The sequence below is a fragment of the Panthera onca genome, chromosome D2, assembly GCF_046562875.1.
Source record: "Panthera onca isolate mPanOnc1 chromosome D2, mPanOnc1 haplotype 2, whole genome shotgun sequence".
NCBI lineage: Eukaryota > Metazoa > Chordata > Mammalia > Carnivora > Felidae > Panthera > Panthera onca.
This window is the reverse complement of record NC_138349.1, coordinates 74556014-74580483: the sequence shown is the minus strand read 5'-3', so window position 1 is coordinate 74580483 and position 24470 is coordinate 74556014. Positions and strand designations below refer to the sequence as shown.

Below are 24470 nucleotides of genomic sequence, written 5' to 3'. Positions count from 1 at the left end.
CGCTTGGAATTCTGTGTCTCCCTCTCTCTCCACCCCTCTCCCATTTGCACTGTCTGTGTCTGTCTGTCTCTCTCTTTCAAAAATAAATTAAAAAAAAAAGAAGCTACCATTTTCTGTCCAGTATACTTCTTAAAAATTTTTTTAAATGCTTTTCTTTTTGAGAGAGAGAGAGAGAGAGAGAGCGCGCGCGCACGAGCAGGGGAGGGGCAGAGAGAGGGACACGCAGAATTTGAAGCAGGTTCCAGGCTCTAAGCTGTCAGCACAGAGCCCGACACGGGGCTCGAACTCACGAGCCCTGAGATCATGACCTGAGCTGGAGTCAGACGCTTAACCAACTGAGCCACCCAGGTGCCCCTTAACATTTTTAAAAATACTCAGAATACGAATATAACTACATGGAAGTTTATGGGTGGTAAGGATGTCCAAGGGCACATGGTTGAGGATATGGATTTTCAGATGGACTCTGACTCTGCGGGCAGGGGTAGAAGGATGGGGACTGTATCAATTAGCGCAATGCTGGCTATGGCATCAAACCCCCTAGTTCAGAGGCTTGGCACAACAGAAGTTCCGTTCTGATTCATGTTGTTGGGAGACAGGTGGCATTTCCCCATTTGGTGACTTTCCTTCTGTTGGTAGCTCTGTCATCCCTTCGAGCCCAGGAATCTTGTGTGTGTTGCCAGTAGAGCAGGGAAATGCCTACGTGCTTTTGATCTGCCTCGGTTGATACATTATCATTTCAGAGAGAAGTCATTTGGCCCAACTTAGATGCCAAGGGAGGCTGGGAGATGCAGCCGCTGGCCAGACAGCCCCTCCAGCAACAACCCGATACTATGGCAGGAGAAGCAACGATCTTTGTTATGCCGTTCCCCATACCTGCTCTTGGGTGATGTTGGAGGATTTCTGTCCACCATGATGCCAGTGCACTATGGAATGACACTGGCTGGCTTAGGACTCCTGAGAGCTGGGGGCTTGGCCAGGAAACCTAGATGGCTCCATCCCACCTCGGTAGGAAGATCTATGAAAGCCTCACATGTCCCCAGAAAGGATTTTTTTTTAAGAGAGAGAGAGCATGAGTAGTGGAGGGGCAGAGACAGAAAGAGAGAAGACGCAGGGCTTGATCTCATGAACCGTGAGACCATGACCTGTGCTGAAATCAAGAGTCGGACACTAAACCAACTGAGCCACCTGAGCGCCCGCAGAAAGGATTCCGTAAGACGCATATGTGGACGTGTCTACCAGTCTGCCTTGTCAATTCCCTCTGCTACCTATATGGGAGAAAACACCTTTCACCAAGAAACAAGGACACTCTCTGAGGAGCGCTTCAACACACCAACTTTCATAAAACCAAATGCTTAAAAAATAACCAATAAGCATTTAAAATGCCCATATCCCCTCAACACTAATTCATTATAAAATATTAAGAAGCCTGTCACCATTCTGTTGGTGGAGAACTTAAAGCTCTTCTCTGAAAAACACTCTCTTCCGTTTACCCCCGGAGAAACATACAGCAGAATAATGCCATATAACGGTTCTAACGATATGTTCCTGCAACAAGAGAGTTTTAGTTTCCATTGCTTTTCATTTATTTTATGTTATAAATTAATAACATATTTACGATGGAGAGTAACTCATTTAATTCATTAAATGTAAGTACCATAAAGTAAGGCACTTAGATAAGAAAAGTGTGAAACGATCCTGATGCGCTCCTAAATGTTACATTAAGTATATAAATCATTTTGTTTTCTCTCTGCTTGAAGTAGAAAGCAGCTGAGGAGGTAAATGTAATTACTATAATTCTATTTTAAAAGGTCCAGGAAGCACGAGAGTAGAATTTGCGCAAACATCAAAAAAGGCAGCTTATTCTGGCCCCATTTGTCATCTTCCGTGACAAACTCAACTAGATCGTATGGGGTGTGGCCATCAAACGAACATGCACTTTCAATGACTGAGAGCTTTACAGGACTAGGCTCCCCAGCTCTAAGGCACAGGGAACCCACTACTTGCTGGGGTCTGACTTTTTCCACCTTGACGAACCGGGCTAGAAAATCATCTGAAGTTTCCCTGTTGGAGAGCCCCCACCCTCTTAGTCCCAGATCTTCAGGGCTTTGGGTGGTTGGTGGGGTGGAGGGCTGGCCCGAGGGGGCCTGGACACGTGGACTGGTCTATTCCAGCCCATGCCCAAAGTGGGTAAAATGTGTTTTGGTGAAGGGGAGGGGGCTGACTCTGTGAAGCACTCAGCATGGATGCTGGCTATATGAGAGGATTTGGTTTGATTCTGCTTTGAAAATCAGGTGTGACAATCTCCAGCCACGGCTTTGCCCACAGGCTCCCAATTCCTCAGCTGAGGAAAGCCCATGTGGAATGGAATATAAAGAAATAACACAGGAGGGGCACCTGAGTGGCTCAGTCGGTTATGCGTCTGACTTCGGTTCAGGTCACGATCTCCCAGTTCACGGGTTCAAGCCCTGGGCTGGCTCTGCACTGACAGCTCAGAGCCTGGAGCCTGTTTGCGATTCTGTGAGTCTCTTTCTCTCTGCCCCTGCCCTGCTTGTGTGCTCCCTCTCTCCCTCTCTCTCTCTCTCTCTCTCAAAAAATAAACATTAAAAAAGAAAAACAAATAACATAGGAGAAAATGTAAGTGTCAAAAGTCCCTTTGCTCCGTGGCTACATTAGAAAGGAAACAGCTAAAAGAAATACGGTGGGCGCAGTAAGGCTGTTAAGGGGGAGAATGAACAACGGCCCCCACTGCTCCAACAGTAGGGGGTGCGGGAACCACCGTCAATTCAACACCAACAAATGGCCAAGTTCGGGCCAGGCTGATTTGCACACAGTGCTCCCAACCTTGTGGATACGGGCTTTCTTGGCCTCATTCTTAAAATATGAGAACACGGAAGCAAAAGGAGCACTCATGAACAACTCACCCAAAGTCACACGGTTTTGTGAATGGTGGATCTGAGAACATGAACCAGCCTGACGCCAGGGCAGTGGGTCCCTTCCCTCTGCCGTGTGGCCTTGTTCCTCGCTGTATCCCTGGGGCCTGGTGTGGGATGATCCCAGTAGGTGCACACTAGGACGGGGCAGGAAGGGTGGAGAGGGCTTTGGAAGCCATTCTGATGTCTGCCCCGCTGGACGTGGGTGGCTGTTCCAGTTTAGCTAAGAGCTGTGTACAATACAGCTAAGAGAACAACGACATGCATCGGCTTTAGTATTCTACGTGGTACCAGCGTGTTCCCCCTTTGCCTTTTCTTACCTTCCCAAAACCCGAAAAGAACACCACGGGAGCTCCCTGCCCTTTTCCTGTCACACTCGTCTCATGGCTCACCTCTGCCAAGAAATGCCCCCATCCCGACAGTCCAAAGTAATGACAGGGCATTATGCTGTTCTCTCTGCTGTGGGCTCCACACCAGCTACGTTGCTTATCCGAATCTTCGTGAGGAGAAAGGGTCAGTTACCTGTGGTTGAAATATGCTCCGTCATCGTCACCACCACCACGATCACGATCACCATCATCGTCACCATCATAACCATCACGGTCATCGTCATCTTATAATCTGCAGGGAGCGGGAGCCACGCTCTGTGTGCATCTAGGGGTTCACATTCGAAGTCAACTGGTGATGGACACAAAACCCCTGGACCCAGTAGAGTTTGGGGCTTTATACACACTATCACATTTAAGCCTGTGCGGTTGGAACACAAGATCTAGACAAGAGCTTTGAGAGCCCAGGGGCCCCTGGGTGGCTCAGTCAGTTCAGTGTCTGACTTCGGCTCAGGTCATGATCTCACGGTTCGGGAATGCAAGCCCCGCATCGGGCTCTGAGCTGACAGCTCAGAGCCGGGAGCCTGCTTGGGATTCTGTGTCTCCCTCTCTCTCTGCCCCTCCGTCTCTCTCTCTCTCTCAAAAATAATTAAACATTAAAAAAAAAAACAGCTTTGAGATCCTAGAGGAAGGGCAATCCTAGCTGCGACCCTCAGAGGTGCGTATTAGGGGCTCTATTTTACAGAGAAGGAGTGAAGCTTGGAGCTTTTCGGTGACTAACATATGGCCAAATCGTGAAATAAAGGTGAAGCTGGGCTTCAAATCTGGGCTGTGTAATGACAAGCCTGCACTCCCACCATGTTATCACTGTGCCCCAAATGTAGGCTGCCGGCTTTCTCACCCACTGTTGCTCCATTGCCTCCGTGCTCCTCCCTCTGAGGAAAGAGTGTTGACCTATTTCCCTCCCGGTGGCATTTCTGAAACAAGACTGGAACTGAAGAGGACAAAGGCCTCATGCTCCTTCTCTGAGCATCTATGGCCTCTTTGATAATATGGATGAGTTGGAGCAGAGAATCCTCAAAGTCCCTGCCTGACTTTTTGAGATCTCCATTCAGATGATCTTCTCCCTAAATGTGGTGAAATTTTAACTTTTCAGTATGCCCGTGAGCTGGCTCACGAAACTTGACTCTATGACTCAGGATTACACAGAAAAGAAATGGCTCAACGTTCGCTGGGTGGGATGGGGTGGGGTCTGTGTCTCCTGGGCATCTTCCTGCAGCTGATACACACCCGGACACGCCTCCCGGAACCTTCCTGCGTCCATGCACAGGAGCCCTTCTCCATCGTCTGACTTGTACACGTGTTAACTCCTCCTCAAGACCCACTGGCTGAAGGGGTCAGGGACGGATGGAAAGCCACCATTTCTTGTTCCGCACCTTCTCTACAGTGACCCTGATCTTGCGAATGTTCACAAGGGTCCTGGCACTTTGTGCTAAAAATTTCACTCCATCTCTTGCTGGTAAGTCTAGCCGAGGGCACCTTGACCCCCCCATCACACGGATATGGCAATGATTTAAATGGCTACTATTCTTCAAACGCAGGATCACGTGCAATGGACCCGACCTTTTGCAAAACTGCCACAAAACTGCATGGGAAGGCATAACATTGCCGCAGCTGAATTAGACGTGCTCTGAAATTACAAGGTTAAATTGGATAACCTCCTTACACTGCTGAACTGCCAAGACAAATCACTGATATCCCTTCAGGGATTAACAAAGACCTCAGATAACCGACGGAGGCTGAACTGAAGTACGTGAGGACAGAGGAGATCAGGAGCTAACACAGTATTTCCTCCTTGCCTCGGTGAAGGCTGAAAAATCACTTGTGGAATATTCTGGACTCCTCTGTAGCAGAGTCTGGTCATCCGTGAATTTCGCTGGAGCCAGCAGCTGTTTAGCTGAGATGTGGTGGTGAGGTGGGGATGATACGTGAAGAGAAATAAATGAGCCAAACTATGAAGGCCATGATGACAGGACACGGGGGCGGACCCTGTAGAGCAGGGGGGACCTGGTGTAAAAGCATGAGGGTGCTGTCGCTGTCTGGGTCATGAGGACAATGCTCTGTGCTTCGTTTCTCCACTAATGCCTCCTTGACTATTACAAATGGTATCTTAAAACAGGCAGAGACAATCTAACCTATGCCAGCCACCTCCTCTCATTTCTTCCTTTGCTGACACTGGGATCCATTATGACGTCCCATTTAGACTTGGAGCATGGCTTGTGTGCTCAGATGGCTACGTGTACATGCATGTGAATGCACACACGCGTGCGGTGTGGATGTGTGGTGTGTATGGGGGGCTAGGGGGAAGGTACTCCGCCTCGGCAGCAAGCCTGACCAAGATCCCCTGGCATAAAGATGGCTATATATCATTACCATTATTTACCACCAAGAAGAAGACACAGGCCAAACTAAAAACTAACGTTCCCAAATATTTTGCCCACTTTTTCTAAACCAGTTACAAAAGCAAACAACAAAACATCATACGTCAACTGCAAGGGCTCTGGATGTATCGTTGCTTTGGGGGTTGATGATTCACAAAAATGAGACAGGAAACAAGACCGCTACAAGTCAGGAGGAAGGGTGAGAGCAGAAGCATGCGCTGAAAACAGGACATTGTGCCGCTCCCTCCGCCCGTCGGGCCCCGTGAGCTGGTGGCTTGGCCGGGGTTCTCGGGTCCGTCCCACAGGAGGCCAAACAGGCCAGGCCTCCCTGCCACCTGACTCCTGTATCCAGGGGTACAAAGGTAGCTTCCCCCACTGGGTTATAAGCAGCTCAGGGGCAGAAATGTGCTTGCAACTTCCATTCCCCAGTGCCCCGCTGTGCAGGGTCAGAGTAGGCATTTGGCGAGGGCCTACTTCACAAATGGATGCTTGTAGGGATCAAGAACGAGCAAGCCATTGGTAACCAGGGCTAACCCTGGCATTCGGGTCTGGGTGGGGTGGGGAGGTGTGGGGGTAACCACAGGTCCCTTCAAGAGACAGAGGGATCCCCATCCCAACATCAATATCCCCCCACTCAGCACCCCAACCCTCCAGCCTTGCTTCACGTGACACATTATATTTTATTTACGCGTTTGTTTCCCCGCTAAAATGTAAGTTCTACCCAGGCGGGGATTTTCACTTGTTTGGGTCACTGCTATGGATCCAGCAGTGACCAAACCCTGGCAGATCTTGTAGAATGAATTCTGGCAGATTGTGTAAAATGAATGAAAGGGTATGTCCATCCTGCTAGAGTTGAAGATCCTTGCTGCCTTGATTGCACAGTGCCCTCACCCTATAAAGAGCTGTGGATGGGAGAACAGGCCAGAGCACGTCTGGGGCTCAGAGTAAGAAAGGGCAAGGAAAGAAACCCATCAGCCTGCATCAGACAGAAGGCCCAATGGCACTGGGAAGGCAGGGGTGTGCTGGGGCATCGCTAATTAGGGCTGCCTTGGTGCAACCTTAGCATTCACACGGGGCCCAACAAACATGTACCGATGTTTCCTGGAAAGAAAATCTCCCCCCTATTTTCAGAATGCCTGAGTCTGGTGAGAAAATAACCACTGGAATGCTGTTCACCAAAACAAAAGTTTGCTTCGGGGTAAAGAAGTGACAATTCAAAGCAAGATATCTGGCTTCGTAACACTTGAAGATTTACCACTCGAGATCTTGCCGTTTCTCAGGAACTGGGGTCCCTCTCCCCCCACCCCCTAAAAAAGCCTCACAAAGAAACGAAAAATGAAAACACCCGAGAGGCATGGTGCCGTGGATGTGAATTGGGGAATTCTGTAACCAGTTGTATAATTAGCACTCAGAAGCTTTACTTTTGAAAGCAGCTCTGATTATCTGTCTTCTACTCAAAACGTCCTCAAGGATCCCACTGCTTAGAGAATAAAGCCCTTGATCCAGCAGCACCCAAAGCCCTTCCCCTCTGGGCCTCAGTTTGACCTACAGCTCTAACATGTACCGGGCCCTGTCCATGCACGCAGCCAGCCAGCTGACTGCCCGCCCTCCTGCCTGCCTCCTCCTTACGTCTCTTACAGCTCGTGTGATTTTCACGTGGGTCTCTCTCCCACTCCAGTGTGAGCTCCTAAGGTGAGGAACAACACCTGCGTGACCCACATGTTCCCACGTGCCCCAGATACACTGACGTCAACAAGTGTTCGGCAGTGGAGTTTCTAGATCCAGTCTGATGGCGGCGGTGGTACTTCTAGATCCAGCCTGATGGCGGTGGTGGTGTTTCCAGATCCAGTCTGATGGTGGTGGTGGTATTTCTAGATCCAGCCTGATGGCAGTGGTGTTTCTAGATCCAGCCTGATGGCGGCAGTGGCGTTTCTAGATCCAGCCTGATGGCGGCGGTGGTACTTCTACATCCAGCCTGATTGCGGCAGTGGTATTTCTAGATCCAGCCTGATGGCGGCGGTGGTACTTCTAGATCCAGTCTGATGGCGGCGGTGGTACTTCTAAATCCAGCCTGATGGCGGCAATGGTACTTCTAGATCCAGCCTGATGGCGGCAGTGGTGGTGTTTCCAGATCCAGGCTGATGGCAATGGTAGTGTTTCCAGATCCAGTCTGGTGGTGGTGGTATTTCTAGATCCAGTCTGATGGCAGTGGTGGTACTTCTAGATCCAGCCTGATGGCGGCGGTGGTACTTCTAGATCCAGTCTGATGGTGGTGGTAGTATTTCTAGATCCAGTCTGATGGCTTCTCTGTTCTACCTAGAATCCTTCCATGGCTCCCCCTTAGTATCCACATAAGAATTCAACCTCTGTGTGAGGTGTGGGAGGTGTGAGAGGATCGCCAGGGGCTGCTCCTGCCTAGCTTACCTCCCACAGCCAAGTCAGAGCCCCTCGCATGCCATGCTCTCTGTGTTCCCTCTGTGTTCCCTCTGTGTTTCCCTGTGCTACTCTGCCGGCCCAGGGTGCTTTGGCTTTAAAGAGCTTGTCCCTTGGTCATCTCCGCTAAGAAACCTTCCCATCCTGCCGAGGACCCACGCCCTTGGCCTCTCTCCTGGGCTCCCCTGCACACCCCCACACCTTGCTTGCCTATCTGACTCCCACACCAGGTGCTCTCTGAGGACAGGGACCATTTATCATCACGTCCCTAGTGCCCCACCCGGAGAAGACATGCGATGCCATTTTCAGAACGAACAAGCCTCTGGCTCGCAATTGCCCCAATTTGCTCCTTTGACCTTGAATGTTACAGCTGCATGAGACCACACACACACACACACACACACACACACACACACACACACACACACGGTTCCTGCATTAAGACCGTTACCTCCATACCCACTGGGCCCTGATAAGATTTAAGATGAAAGGTATCCAAACTGCCCTTTCCCCTTTCTTGGCTCAGAATGTTTCTCGCTGTTTCTAAAAGAGAATCCGTTGGCTAGCTTCCAGAAGCCTGAAGCTACAAAAGGCAGAGGGAAACATCTGTCACCACTGTATCGTTCACTTTTTTTGGCAGCTGCACGATAGCAGAAGGTTCTAGCATTTGCTTATGAAAAGAAGTCACTACTGGAAGAAATTCCTGGCAGACTTTCTGACAAGAGTGCAGGAGCCCCAGATCTGCTCTGGCTGATTTCCGCTCCCTGTGGTGAGCCCTGGGATCTGAGAAGCTGTCCTCCTGATCTAGAAAGTCATCCCTCTCTGGGGCATGGACCTGATGCGGCCTCTTCCTCGGGTGCCCAGCTGTGTAGGAGACTCACAGGACCGCCCCCTTCCCGTTGTGACTGCGGTTTCTGCGGCGCCCACACACATCTCCATGGCCGGAGCCCAGCCTGGGTCCCGGGCACCACTACTGTCTTGGCACATCCCCATGGCCCGCCGTCAGCAAGAAGCAGGGAACCAGAGACTGGAAACCCAGTTCAGCTGGGCTGGGGGGTTTTCGCATCTGTGCCCTTAATTCCTAACAACAGTGCCCAATCGTGAGAAGCCCGGGTCAGCTCTAGGATGCCCCGTGCCGCCAGCAGCACCCAGAGTTGACTTCTCCAAGGCATAACACCTGCATGACGCCGCAGGGTTAGCGCTTCCCCCAAGACCCGCCCCCGTCATTAAAATCGGTCATCACAAGGCGGCCGATGCACCAAGCACGGGCTCCATCCTAGCACATAACCCACAGAGGACAGCAGGGTACAGCGACAGTTGCTCACAGTTTAACAGCATTTCACAGTTTACAGGGCGCTTGCATGGATGGTGCCTCATTTGATCGCACAACAATCTCGTGTGCAAGACGGGGCACGTGTCGTCACCTCCCATTTACAAGTGAGCATGTGAGGCTCCCACAGCTTAAATGATTGCCCATGGAGCCTCTCCTCTCTCGAAAGTGGCACAGGACCTGAGCTCAAACAGCCCCGGGGCCGGAAGTGAGTCACTCATAGGTTCCACGTGGGATGGTGAAGCCTGGTTCCTACATCTGGTCAGATTAGCGGCATTTAAAAACCCTGTAGCTAAGACTCACAACTCCTGGGCCTTTTCAGTCAAGGCACAGCCCTTGGCCCGCAGCACCAGCATCTCCTGGAAGCTTGTTAGAAAAGCAGAAACTCAGATCCATCCAGAACTACCCAATTAGCATGTGCCGTCCAGCAAGATCCCGGGTGGACATGTTGGGTTGCAGGGGCTGTGCACTAGGCAACGTATGCTCTCCTTTCCACTTTGGCTGACTTTTCTGGCTTCACAATGGGAACACAGCTCGGGTGGGGAGGGCTTGGGGAAAAGAAACTTCCATCAGACTGCTTGATAGCCACAAGAAGAGCTGGCTTAACTGTTCCCCTCTCTGCGAAAAAGGTCTCCACCTTTGTCCTCTTTTCCCCAGCTTCCTGCCGAAGCACTTTTAGTCAGAGACACATCTCTTCCGCTGACTCTAGATCCTTCCCTCTCTGGCGCTAATTCTGATAAAAGCACAAAGAGGGGAGATGTGAGTTCAGTCTTCCCTGAGTTCTGGGAATCCCAAAGTCTGTTTAGAGAACCCCCAATTTGAGTTGTGACAGAGTCATGATCTTCTAAGCGAAGCCTGTGAGGCTAAAATTTTTTCTCTCCCTTTTATTGACAAAGAATCTTTCCTTGCCCCTTCAGTGGTGTGCATGGCTTGACCAAGCTACCCACTCAACTGGTTAGCAAATGGGCCGTTCTGCTTAGAGCTGATTTTTAAAAAGATGGTTAGAAAGATTTTTTTAAAGAGGAGGACCTAAGCTTTACTGTAGAGACTGGGCAAGGTTTTAGGTGGCTTCGCTGACCATGTATGTTGTGATTACGGACCCTGCTCCTTACTGCTGTCCGGATCGCTCTGCCTCCACAACCTTTTCGTGATTCTGCAGGAAGTCTTGATTCTCCAGACACGTTCCGCAGAAAGACAATTCTGCAGTCGGTGTTGACTGATGTCTGTGTTTAGCTAATCCACTTAGGTGACGTCTCATGCTTCCCACCTGGCCTTTTTACCCTGCCCTGAGCTTGGTTTTTTTCTGTGCTTATTCTCAGCAGTTGGTTACATGGCTCAAGGCCTGCCCGGAGTAGCCAGCCGTGCCCGTCTTGTCCCGAGGCGAGTGGCGGTCACGTGAGGACACGTGTGTAAAGCAGCAGCCACCACTGTCCTCAGGGGAGGCCCTGTTAAGCGCACGCAGGTGAAGGGAGCAGGGAGAAACACATCTTCTCCGCCAGTGATTCTCTCCCAAGAAAGGGGGCATAAGCTCACTTCTAACTCTTTGCTAAGGGAAAGGGGCTTCCTATTCTAGTCAGTTTCACGGAAGGCAAACGCTCCATCACAAACTCTGCGTAGAGCCACGTGACTGTTAAATACATCATTTACCCAGTGTCTGTTCTTGTCTGCGACCAAAAGCAGACCGTTATTTCTCTCTTGCCTTGGGGCCAATCTTGGGCCCTCAGGAAGTTTCTAGACCTATCTGTTTCAGTCTGCGTCTGGCTGCTCTTCAGGAGAGGCGCATGAAGTCCCTCTTTAGCAATGTCTGGTTGGCCCGTGAGCCGCTGGTTTAATTCAATGCTGAGAATGCCCCAGGTCTGGGCCCCAGTTCCAGGCTTCAGGCTCCTTGCTCCTAGGGGCCTTGTCTACTGAATTTGCTCGGATTCCTTGCCACTCAGGGGACGTGTGAAGCTAGCCTTATGACTCCGTCTATGCTCCATTGGAGCCCCTTCCTCTGGAAATCAGTGGTCCGACTTCCAATTTGGTCTTCCAGTCCAAATTCTGTCTCTCGGAACTGTAAAAAGTAGGGCACCTCACGCGTCCGCCTGTAACTGACAGCGACATAATGATAGATTCCCGCAGGAAGGTTCTGATCTGAGTCTAGACCTCCGTTCCCCAAACTCGTTGCTCCTCGGGCCCGTGATGTTTTTCGTTACCTTGTGATGTCTAATGGCAGCTTGAAAACAGGGGCGGAGCTCGGAGCAGATGGTACGAGGGGCGCGGTGGTTTCGTGGGGCATGTGTTTGGCGGGGTGGGGGTGAGGTGGGAAAGAAGGCAGTGGGGAGGAGACCCTTCAACTTTCAAATTTTTCCCCCACCACGAGGGCTGACAAAAAGATAAGTTCCCAGGGCCCACCTGGTCACCTTGGCCAGCGTTCTTGCCTCTTTTTGTTTTTTTCCCTGAGTAGATCAGATTTGGGCCAGCAGGAAGGCCTCCGATCAGGGCAACCATGAGATCCAACAACTGGCATAGGATGAGGACTCAGGGTCAACACCGACAACGTGACTTCTAAGGAAGGCTGGGGGGACCTCGCTGTATACAGAGGTACAGAGTTTGTCAGGGTTTCTGGCTTCTTTGGGAAAGGAAGGTCACACCAATGGACTACCATGTGGGAAAGTAGAGTCAACAAGGTCTAGACGCTGCTTTGATTTTGAGAGCCACCCTCTCGAGGCCCAGGCAATCACACCACAAAGAAGGAGCTGTCCTGGGTCGGAGAGAGGATGAACGATCAAGTCTTTGAGGAGGGGCAATAGAACGACAGAGCTGTCCCAGTTGTCCCCTTTCTGGGGACCTACCACAGGCTGTCTCTGAAAGATGCTGCCTTTTGTTTCACATAAAGCACTTCTTCGGGCTGAAGACACAGGAAGCAGGTGCTCACCACCCCAAGGGGAGAGGATTCTGATCCTCGCCCCACTAAGACAGCAGGTGACACCGTGACCTCTGACCGCTGCTTCCCCCGGCCCGACGCAGCGCCAGCACTCAACAGAGCGGCCCGGAGCGCGGGGCCTGCCCCCACGGAAGTGCCTACCTGTATCTCTGCTTCACAGACTGCTTCTCTGCGGACTTGCAGACGTGCCCCACGTAGTACAACGGGAAGAACAAAAAGTTCCAGTTGGTGGCAAACCACGTCAGGGTGAAGGGGGCGTCGAACTTCCTGAAGGTCAGCTTGGCGAGCTGCGTGGAGCCCGCCCAGGAGGAGCACACGCACAGCACGACCGCCACGCCCCAGAAGATCTTCTTGAGCTGCGCCCGGGAGCATCTCCAGCAGCGGTGGCTCGTCCGCCCGCCGGCCTCCGCCCCAGCCGGCGCCTGGGCCTCCGCCGGGCCCGGGGAGTCCCGGGGGCGCTCCTCCCCTGGAGGAAGAGAAGGGGTTGGTTACCTGGGGGCCTCCACGCCTTCACCTCGCCGCCCCCGAAACCCGGGGGCGAGCGGGAGCGGGAAGGCCCCCGACCCCACTTGCCATTGTCAAGGCCAGCCGCCCCAGGGAGGGGATGAGGGGCCGCGGCAGCCTTCTGGAACAAAACTTAAACAGAAGACGTTTTCGCTGGTTTAGTGATCCTCCAGGATCCCGACCCCTGAAGCGTGGTCCGTGGGCTAGGAGCCATTAGCGCTCACCCCCAGCTTGTTGGAAATGGGAGACTCTCAGGCCCCACTCCAGAAGCCCCGAATCGGAATCTGCCTTTCCACAAAGCACAAAGGAGTCTTGAATACAGAGGACAAACTGAGGGTTGATGGGCAGCGGGGGAGGGGGGCAAACGGGTGATGGGCGTTGAGGAGGGCACCCGTGGGGAGGAGCACTGGGTGTTGTATGGAAGCGATGAACCATGGGAATCTACCCCCCAAACCAAGAGCACACTGTATACACTGTATGTTAGGCAACTTGACGATACGTGCTATATTTATACATATACAAAAGAATCTGCCTCTCAACAGGTGGTTTGCGTGCACACCAGTGTTTGGGAAACACGTCTCCAGCACGCATGGAGAGGCGGAAACATTTTCACCCTGGTCTGTGTCGGCTCACCCGTCCTGCTGTGCCCCGGGGCGCCGGGCATGCCGGGTCCGGGGATGCGTGCCTGAGGAGGGCACAAGCCCTGACCTCTGAAAGCTCCCAGTCCACGGGCACCAGCTCCTTCTGCCCGTTCGACGCACGAATGCCAAGATGCACATCTTACTCCGCGTGGAGGGCAAAAATAGACGGTCCCCCTCTTCTCTCTCTATTTGCTTTGTCTTCCTGCCGACGGCCTTCAGTCCCACTGCGAAGCGTTACTTAAAAACCACAGCCTCTGGCAGCGGAGGCTGTGGAAGGCCTCAGACACCCCGTTCTAAGCCACGTGACTTCTGGGAGCCAGCCTGCAGCCCGAAGCCTGGCCCTGGGGCAGAGTCGTTCCCACAGACCAAGAGGAGGTAGAAAGACGTTATTTTCCACCGTTTGGTTTTCATTCACGATTGTGTGCAAGCCGGTCAGCTGGAAATGCAGACAGAGCTGTAACGGTGCGTAGGGTGTAACCATGGACAGATGCAAATTTCCAGCGCACTTGCCTTTCAGACGGTCAGCCCGGCACTTGGCTGGACGGGGGTGCCCAGTGCTCAAAGGCCGTGTCTATTACAGGGGTGCAGGAGTCAGTGCAAAATCTCCTGGGGCCAAACATACTCTATATTTTCTGTTTAAACACAGTAGTGATTTAAATGGCTTTCATGACGGTCAACTGAGCTTCGTGTATGATGCTCTCTAAAACAGTAAATGCACGAGGCAAAAATCCTGACCCTACTGTCAGCCCCCGGCTGTATCTGTTTTAGCCAAAGGTTCTACCAGGCCTTACGTGCCTACTCACGTGAGCCATCACGTCCTTTGCTAGCTCAAATCCTGCTCGACACCATTTATAGTGTGCTTCCTTGCCTGCTTTATTAGTGTTTAATTTCTTTCTTCCTCTTACTTTTCATGCGAGTGTATATGATAATGAGAAGGCCTCTGGAAAATCAAATGCTCAATCACCCTCTCAGCTTCCGGCAAGTGGCGGGTCTCTGTCATGGGCTGGAGGGCAGCAGACAGGAGGGCGAAAGCAAGCAGGTTCGCATCCTGTTGGGTTATGTCCTCCCACCAGGATGGCTTGACTTTGTTCCCAGCGGATCCCCGCAACTTAAGGGAAATTTAATTTCAGATAGATGCACGCATATTTCAATTTATATACACTGATTGCCGGGCATGCGGGACTAACCCTGCAAGCCTTCATTAATGGGGATAATTTCCAAGCAGTGTTGGGGGTGATTTCTCAACCACCGTTACCAGTGTCAAAAACTCATGGAAAAGACAACTACGGAGATGAAAGAAAAAGTCCACGGACAAATCAAATGCAGTTTCACACGACTAACTTCCTACTAAAGACGGACTCTGGAGGAGGCTGAGTAAATTCAGGCTTGCGGCTTTTTGTTTTTTGTTTTTTGTTTTTTCATTTAGCCCTTCTCTGTGCCAAATACAGTTTTAAAACTTAAAGGATTAGGGGCACCTGGGTGGCTCAGTTGGTTGAGTGTCTGACTTCGGCTCAGGTCATGATCTCACGGTTCGTGAGTTCGAGCCCCACATCGGGCTCTCTGCTGTCAGTGCAGAGCCTGCTTCGGATCCTCTGTCTCCTTCTCTCTGTGTCCCTCCCCCACTTGTGCTCCCTGTCTCTCAAAAACAAATAAACATTAAAAATAAACACCTTAAAGAATTAAGCGATGACAGATGCTGTGTGCTGTTCCGATGAAAGAGAAAGTCACCAAATCATGTAATGCTGTGTTAAAATACTCCCATAGATTTGGAATCAAGAAGTTATACTCTTTTTTATAAAGATTTTTTAAATGTTTATTTACTTTTGAGAGAGATAGAGAGAAAGAGCTCGAGATGGGCAAGGGGGAGGAGAGAGAGGGAGACACAGAATCGGAACAAGGCTTCAGGCTCTGAACTGTCAGCACAGAGCCAGACGCAGGCCTGGAACCCACGAACAGTGAGATCATGACCTGAGCCGAAGTCGGACACTTAACCAACTGAGCCACCCAGGCGCCCCATGAGAAGTTATACTCTTAATTTTGTAAGCCTTTTGGATCATTTAACCAAGGGAATATTAAGAATACACAAGCTGGTAGAGCATGTGACTCTTGATCTCAGGGTTGTGAGTTTGAGCCCCACGTTAGGTGTAGAGATTAATTAAAATAAAAAATCTTAAAAAAATAGACAAGCAAAATAAAGACATTCAAAACTGCAATCTAGGCTGTTCTTTAAAAATAAGATAGAACAATGTTTCCCAACATTAATAGGCATTATAAGAAAAAAAGGATTCCATGATCAGAAAAGTCTGGAGAATACTAGGTAGATAGATCAGAACCAGGTTGCTTTGCTTAAGGAGTATTCAGGGCTGATGGGCATTATGAATTTCCACAGCTACAGAATGTGTGTTTCCTATATTATTTAAACGTAACACCTGTGGTAGGAATGGTGTCCCTTGGAACACACTTTGGGAAACACTGGAACAGACCCACAAGGAATCGTAGGCATCCAAGCCAAATTCATTGCCAACTTTCCATTTCACTGTACTGAGCTTCTTATGATAATAATAATTACTTATCGATTGCATTGCCTCATTCATTCCTAATACTAGATCTATCTCCCATAAACTGAAAGTTTTCTTTACAAGTAGTTTACAAAATTGCTGAATAGCATACATAATAAGGACTACAGACTAAGTTTAGTACCCAGAGATAACACCATGGAGATTTTGCCACATTCTCCCTGGTCTTCAGTGTCTTTGTCACACACACACACACACACACACACACACACACACACACACAGCAAAACTGGGATCATACTGTATTTCTTCTAGTATTCATTTAACTGAATACATAACAGCATGGACTTGGACTTCATAAGTTTCAAAGGGCGACATTCAGTATGATGTATCATAGGAATATCTCAGCTGACTCGGGAGCTGCCATGAAGCATCTGCCCCGTGCCAAGAGCTCCAGGCAGTCAATGAAATAAATATAAAGCATGGTTAACTGTTCTTCAGGAACTTACAGTCTGTCTGGGAGTGACAAAACAGACCTGTGAAAGAACTACAGAACAATCATGTGTGAAACAGAGGGCTTTTGACTGTAATGGAAATTGTGAACAGAGCACGACCAGCATGGGCCGTGATACCGGTGGAAACAACCAGATGATGCAGAAGGCTGGCCTGGATGAAAGACAGGCCCTGAGTAGAAAGTGGAGCAAAGTTCAGGGTCAGGAATACACAGGGTGTGCTGAGGGGCAGTGAGGAAGGCGGTGGGGTCTGAAATCCATTGCCACCTTGCCCCACCTTGATACCCAATTTTTTTTTTTTAATTCAAGTTAGTTAACATACAGTGTTCTTGCCTTGGTCAGACACTCGGCCAGGGTGGCTGAAAGGATGGGAGAAAATTCAGGTGTTAGTCGTTCTTTATTTAGGAAGTTCATACCCCAGCATCTATAACCAATAGACAGAATTAGTTAAGGAGTAAATAGAGAGTGATATAATAAATTTGGTTTTCAGGTGCATTGGCTCTCCACTATTTTTTTTAATTCTTTATGTTTATTTATTTTTGAGAGAAAAGAGACAGACAGCATGAGCAGGGGAGACACAGAATCCAAAGCAGGCTCCACGCTCTGTGCTGACAGCTCAGAGCCCGACATGGGGCTGGAACTCACAAACTGCAAGATCATGACCTGAGCCAAAGTCAGATGCTTAACCGACTGAGCCACCCAGGCGCCCCTGGTTCTCTGCTATTTGAAAGGCAGCAAACGTACCCCATGTCAGGTACCATTCTCAGGGTCATTTTAAATGCACTGATTTATGCTCAGACTTCAGAGAGAAGGAATTACAACAAGGGGTGCAGCATCCCTTCTCAAAAACCTCTCAAGTCTTCAAGCGCAGGCAACTCTTGCTGACTTTCCCTCCCATCCTAAATTGCAAGTCAAGTGACTCCTCTGCCTTTGATTTCACTCCTTTAGTAGAACAGCTGAGACAGGAAGTGCGGACTGTCTCAAAGAAATCAGTGCGGAATTAGCCTCACGCTGTTTCCTGTCTCGGCTCCTCTGACCATTGTTGTACGACGAGGAATGCTATTTATGTCACCTTCACTCTCCCAACACCCCCTCCCGCCAACCACTAACTAACTACCCTTCTCTCTACGATCTTGTGCCTTCCATCCTAACCTCAACACTTTAGCCTCAACAGTTCTGCGGGCAAAGTGGACCATACACCCTGGCCCCCTGGTTGTACTGCCACACGCTGGAATTGTGGACGCAAGCATCTCCCTATTGGTTATGCCACGTGATTGACTCAGAAGCGCTGGGGGACAGGAGGGCTCTTCCCCGAGTCGGAGGAGTGTTCTCTTATGCACAACGTGTACTTCACGACGCGGTGAGACGTAACCACACCGGTGCATGAACTTCCATCCGGAGCTCTGTCCCGGAGTCAGGCGATTTACTGAAACCATGCTTCAGTCCTACCACCTGCAACATCACACGCACTGCTGGTCTCCTACTGGCACTTAGAATGCATTCGCCGTCTTGGGTCAAGAAGCAGCAGCTCCCAGAGACAGAGTCTGCTCAGGACAAGGAAACCCTAGCTCATAATGGGTGAGCTGGAGGTCTGTGTTAGCCACTCGTTCTCAGGCCAGGGCAAGCCTCAGGAGCTGTCCGCTGCTTTCCCCTGTGAAAGTGATGCATCGGGGGCTTTTTGCGTTTATTTAGTGAAAGCCCATTTCTATCATGAGAAAGGAGGAAAAACTGGAAAAGCATTCACTCTTAACTTAAAGTTCCCATCAAATAGCTCCTCCAAATTTCCAAGAGAACACTAACTTTCTTTCTGAGGTCGCCTGAGAACAAGTAGACTTTTGGTGACTCTATGAAAAAGCATCCAGGAAGTTTGCACTTAGTAAGTGCCCAAATCATGTCTTAGGGGTAAAGGACCCAGAGCTGAGACCAAAGACCCACTGGCTGGCATGGTCCCAGAGCCGGGATCAAAGACCTACTGGCTGGCATGGTCCCAGCCTCCCAGAAGCTAAAGGCAATACCCGGTCTCTACTGGGAGGAGGTAGCCCTCAACCACATCTCCATCAATGAGACTTACATAATTATTTTTCATAGCCTTCTGGAGGCATAAATTTCGTAACCATAAAGTTAACTTGCTTTAGGAGTACAATGCACGATTTTTATTACATGTACAGAATTGTGAAACCATCACCACCATCCAGTCGTAGAACATTTCCATCACCTCAAAATGAGTCCTGATGCCCACTTTCAGTCAGCCATCCTTGTCCACCCCGACCCCAGACAACCACAAAGCTGCCATCTACCAATTTGCCTATTCCGGGTATTTCATATAAATACGGAGATTTCTGCATCTGGCTTCTTTCATTGACCATCACGTCTTTGGGGTTCGTCCATGTTGTAGCACGTGACGTCAGCTCATTCGCTTTTATGGCCGGGTGGCATTCCATTTTATGGATATTCTACATTATGTTTCTCCATTCATCAGCTGACGGACAGGTGCATCGCTCCCAGGTTTCAGCTATTGTGAATAACACTGCTGTGAACGCTCACATAAAAGTCTCTGTGTTACTTGTATGTTTTCCTTTCTCTCGGGTGGACTAGTTATGTTTTTAGGCTGCTTATCCAACTAACATTCACTGACACCGTCTTTGCAGCACCAAGGGGCAGTGCTTACGTGCCCGCATCTTACGAGGTTCTGTGCCTCCAGCTCCATCCCAACAGGGCACGACTGAGAGGTGCTCTGGGAACCAGAACCTACTCTCTCGTTTTTGTGTCCTGGACTGCCCAGGGGAGAGTGCCTGATGAGAAACTGCCCATTGACTGGCCACCGATGCATACACCGGTTCGGAGCCAGGCCACCCAACTAAGTAGCTTTTATAAAATTGAGGAGCTCAGAAGGAAGTTTTTGTTTACGGCCATGTGCGAGTGTAATTCATCTCCCAAAAATGCACTTCAGGTTTTGCTTACCTGATATACTCTTTCAATACTTGCGCAGTGAGTTTATGCATGATGGGGTGTGTGTGTGTGTGTGTGTGTGTGTGTGTGTGTGTAAGTGGTGGCTTGGAGAAGAGGGAAGAAGAGGCTGGATGTCCCAAAGCAATGCCCACTTCACATACCCTGACCCGTTATGCCCACCCGTACTTGCCAGACCATGCTTGGACTCCTGGATTTGGGGTCGGAAAATACTCGCATTATTCATACGTGCTCCTGGCTAGCACTGGTCACAAGGAAAGAATAGAATCCACAGATGATTAAAGTTGGATGCTGACCCTGAGAAAGGTAGAGGTGGGGGCACAGGCAGGAAAAGGGATAAGTGACAGGTATACGTCACTTGTATACACGCCTTACTCTCTGTGAGAGGATTTTATAGACCTTTTTTTTTTTTTTTTTAACCTGTCATAATGTTGGCGGTCAGTATGACTATTGTTTTGCAGATCGGACGGCTGAGGACCTGACAGTTGCTCTCCAAGGTCACAGGTTAGTTAGGGGCTGAGATGCCCTTCCAAGCCTCTGACTCCCAAACATCGACAGGAACAGAGAGCACCCTTATTCTCCCCTACGAAAGTGGATTAGGGTCGTGGTGCCCCACACCCCAGTCAGAACTGCAGATCGCTGGAGATGGGCTTCAGGTTTCTGGAAGAGAGACCCTTGGAAGAGCCCCACTGGGTATGGGACTCTGGGCCAGGACTTACCACCCTGGAGCAGTTTGTCATGAACTTCTGCGTCTTCCCCACCAAATTCATGCATTGAAGCCTTCACCCCCAGCGTGCCTGTGTTTGGAGACGGTGCCTTTAATCAAGTATTTAAGGTCAAATGAGGTCATAGGGATGGGGCTCTGGTCTGACAGGGTGTGGCCTTGTAAGAAGAGATGGCAGAGAGCTCACTCTCTCTCTGCCTCCCTGGGTGCACATAGAAGAAAGGCCACGTGAGGACGTAGGGAAGGGGCGGCCCTCTACAAGCCTGGAAGAGACCCTCATCAGGAAACAGATTTGCTACCGCCTTGATCTTGGACTTCCCGCCTCCAGAACCGAGGAAACCCATGTCCGCCCTCCAGGTCACCCAGTCCGCAGCGCTTAGTTAGGGCAGCCTCAGCGGAATAACCTGAGGGAGTCACAGCGCTGTGCGCTGTGCTTATGGGGGTGGGAACACAGACCGTGACCGCCGCCGTGCACGACGTGGGGCCAAGCTGCAGAGGACGGGGTGCTTATTTGGATAACCTTTCAGGAGAAGAAGTAACTGCACCGATCGCTGGATTAGAGATGTGAGATGCTATCTCACACGCGTGCGCCTCCTGTGAATTGCTCAGGCCTTTGTTGGAAAGTGAGTCCCGGAGGCAGTTGCAGAGACGGAACACAAGGCAACGGCAAAGTTCTTTTTAAAAATCCAAACAGGCGCCGGGGTGGCTCAGTCGGTCAAGCGTCTGACTTCAGCTCAGGTCATGACCTCGTGCTTTGTGGGTTCGAGCCCCGCATTGGGCTCTCTGCTGTGGGCACAGAGCCTGCTTCAGATCCTCTGTCCTCCCTCTCTCTCTGTCCCTCCCCCACTTGTGCTCTCCCTCGTTCTCAAAAATAAATAAACGTTAAAAAATACAAATAAAAAACCCAAATGATTTCCCCGGTGTGGATACAGAACTGGGGGGGGGGTGAACCCTGAAGCCCTACCCTGTGGCAGTTAGAGAGCTAGACTGGGTCACGCCCACATCTGGCCAGCGGCCAGACATCCCGGACATCTGCAGTGGCATTTGCACCCCACTCTGCATTTCCTTAGAGGGCCCCCCATGACACTCAAGTGTGGAAACACCGGCTTTAAGACAATCCCGACGGGTACACAGCCTCAGGCGAACGTGACATCTGAGAAAGTGACTGGCTACAGGTAAGCTTTCAAGGCAGCTGTCGGAGCCCCGGGGAAGGAGAAGTCCACATCTCCCTTGGGAGGGGAGCAAGGCCTGCCTTCCAGCCAGCTCGCGGGCATCCAGTCTTACTCTGCCGCCCTGCCAGTGAGTGGCCCACACAGTCCCCGGGAATCTCGCCATCTGCACGGCCCCGGGCACACGGTACCTCTGTACCCACAGCAGGGGCTCACCACACGCAGCCGGTGATGTTTGGGGGCCGCCGGTGACCCGCACACAAACACAGGCCAACACGCACACACTCCCCGTTGCTGACGTGTTTCCTAGTCAGAGGATCCCTTCGACCTGTGCGTGGACAGGAGCTCAGGCTGGCGGAGCTCATGGGGACAGGCCAGGGTTTCCCAAGAGGGTAGGCTGGATGCGGGGATGGCCCCTCCAGGCAGAATCCTTCCACAGGCAGGAAGGGGTGCGCCCTGGGGCCTTGTCCCCCAGCGGGGAGCAGGACAACAGGGCCCTATTTTAGCTGATGGCATGGGCTCCTACTCGATTTCACTTGAAGAACAAAGCACTGTTTTCTGAAACAGACCACCAAGTTCTCAGCAGGGTCACGCACGGGCAGGACTGAACGCGTTCTGACCGGAAGTGGGCGGCCTGAACGTGTGAACCTCTTCCTCCCAAGCTTTGTCTCCCGCCTTCTGTACCCACTGACGGGGACGTGGCTCGGCTAATCCCGAACCATGAGGCTTTTCTACAAAAACACCCAGGCCTGCCTCGAGCAAGGCTTATGACTTCCAGTACCTTCCAGAGATCTTCCTGTACTTTCTTTCTTTTTTTTTTTTGCATCGCCCCATCACCTGGGGGTCGTCTCTGGAGGCCAGCAGTTTCCGGCTGCTGAAGATTCAGGGAGCAAGTTGTACTCACACAGCTGGTCTTTCCTCCCCATGTTCAAATACCACGAGAGTACATGCCTCCTTGTGGACACACACACACACACGCACGCACATGGTGCACGCACACAACACAGGCTGAATTTCTTATTTCTGCCGGGTTTCATTTCCTCAGAGCCCTGCTCTCTGGAGTATAGCTACTGAAGGGTTTTAAGCAGATAAACCCATCTCTGCTAATGAGGAAGCTACTTCCTAGACTCATAGAATGTGTCTTGCGAAGACAGTGGGTAGGAGATCTATTCTAATCCCCTATCTTTTCAGAGAAGAGAGGGCCGGGCTCCAAGAGGTGAGGTGACACGTCCAGTATATTAATCAGCAAGCGGGGGAGCAGGAAAGGAAACATCAGCGTCCCGACCCTCACCCGGTGTTCCTCCCCACACACGCTTTCCCAAGTCACATGATGTCTTAACCAGTGAGTACGGATCACTCGCCAAAAATGCTTTTAAGAATTACATCTCTTCTTGGCTCTTCCAAGGCAGCTATTCTGAACTCCTTCCCACCTCTGAAGCCTCCAGTCCCCATCCGAGATCTTCGGCAGAGGATTCCACGTCCTACGTTGCAAAGAAGATCAAAGTCACCAGCTCAGGTCCTTGACTTCCCTCCCCTGCCGTGTCCACACTTCCGTGTCTTTGCTCATCAGCTCTTCCACTTCTCTTTCTCAGGGCCACTGCTCCCTTCTCTCGTCTTGTGCTTTCCTCCCGTGCCCCTTGCCGCACCCCCACCCCCCTCCCCGGCCACTGTTGCGTGAACCACATTTCTCCTGTGCTGGAACCAGCCTCCTTCCTCTGGTCTACAGCAATGCTTTGCTTTCAAACTCTCTCCTCCCTCTGAAGGTGGAGAACTGCTCTCGCAGCCAGGGGCGCCAGGGTGGCTCAGTCAGTTAAGCGTCTGACTCTTGATTTTGGCTCCGGTCATGATTTTGCAGTTCGTGGGATCGAGCCGCACGTCGAACTCTGCGCTGACAGCGCGGAGCCTGCTTGGGATTCCCTGTCCCCCTCTCTCTCTGCCCCTCCCCCATGCGTTCTCCCTCTCTCTCTCTCTCAAAATAATAAGTCAATAATCTTTAAAGAACCGCTCTCACTGCCAAACACATTAACCAAGTATCCCCACACCTGCTGTTCCTCTGCCTCACCCAACACTCACCCCTTGAGATCTGGCCGGCAGACCAGCACCCACCTGAAATCGTTTCTACAGAACCACCCTCCTTGGCCGTACAGTAAAACCCTGGATCGCAAGTAACTTGTTCTGCGAGCATTCCGCAAGACGAGCACACGTTTCTGATAAATTCTGACTTGATAAACGAGCTACGTCTTGCAGTCTGAGTAACAGGGGCCGCCGAATGTCACGTGATCACAACTGAGCCAACGGTTCTTGAAATCTGCTTCGAGTGCTTTGAATGGCAAGCAGGTTTCTGGAACGAACTATGCTCGCAAAGCAAGGTTTTACTGTATTTGCAACCACGTCACGCTCGCTCTTTCTTGGTTTTCCTCCTGTGGTTGCTATGATGCCCTATGATGTGGGTCCTCTGGTTCGGCCCGCGGGGACTTCTCTCCCGCCCTGTCTCCCAGGTGCACGTGGCTGTCAGGACTCTGCACGTGCCCACTCCCTCCCCTCGAGCCAGCTCTCACCTCATCAGTCACTCAGCCTTCGCCACCCCTCCCTCCACCTCCTGGCCCGCTCCACACCTGCGCGTGAAGGCACTGCCAAGGCTTCCGGCTCAGCCCATCTAAACCCGACCCCCAACTCTCCTTCATGGATGTGCCTCCCCTCCCACCCTTGCCATTGCCACTACTGTTCGTGGCATCTCTGCTCCTGGAGAACCTTCGGGCTTCACCTGTAGAGCTGCCTTTGGCGGCTCCCTTTCTAGCACTCCACCCGAAACCATGATACGTTTTCACACTGTTGACTCTATCCTCCTGTCTTCATTCAAAAACATTAATTGTGATGGATGAAATAGACTTCGTGACCCATTTGGAACACCACAGCTATAGAAGACTGTCCAATTTTCTCCGACTTTGATGGTGTGTTTCCCCCCTTCTTTGGCTTCCCCTTCCTCCCTGCTGCAATTTACTCTCCTGAGCCCAGCATTCAGGAGGCCTCTGAACCCTGGCCCCTTCCGTC

General features: G+C 51.0%; 1 protein-coding gene across 2 annotated transcripts in view; it reads right to left on the bottom strand.

Moving 5' to 3' along the window:
• SLC35F3 (solute carrier family 35 member F3) overlaps positions 1–24470 on the bottom strand; it is a 400450-nt gene that overhangs the window by 89061 nt on the left and 286919 nt on the right. For both annotated transcript variants that reach the window (XM_078434217.2, XM_078434218.2), the window contains one exon: positions 12528–12852. In XM_078434217.2, coding sequence (XP_078290343.1) covers positions 12528–12852 — 325 coding nt within the window. The remainder of the gene's footprint in view (positions 1–12527; positions 12853–24470) is intronic.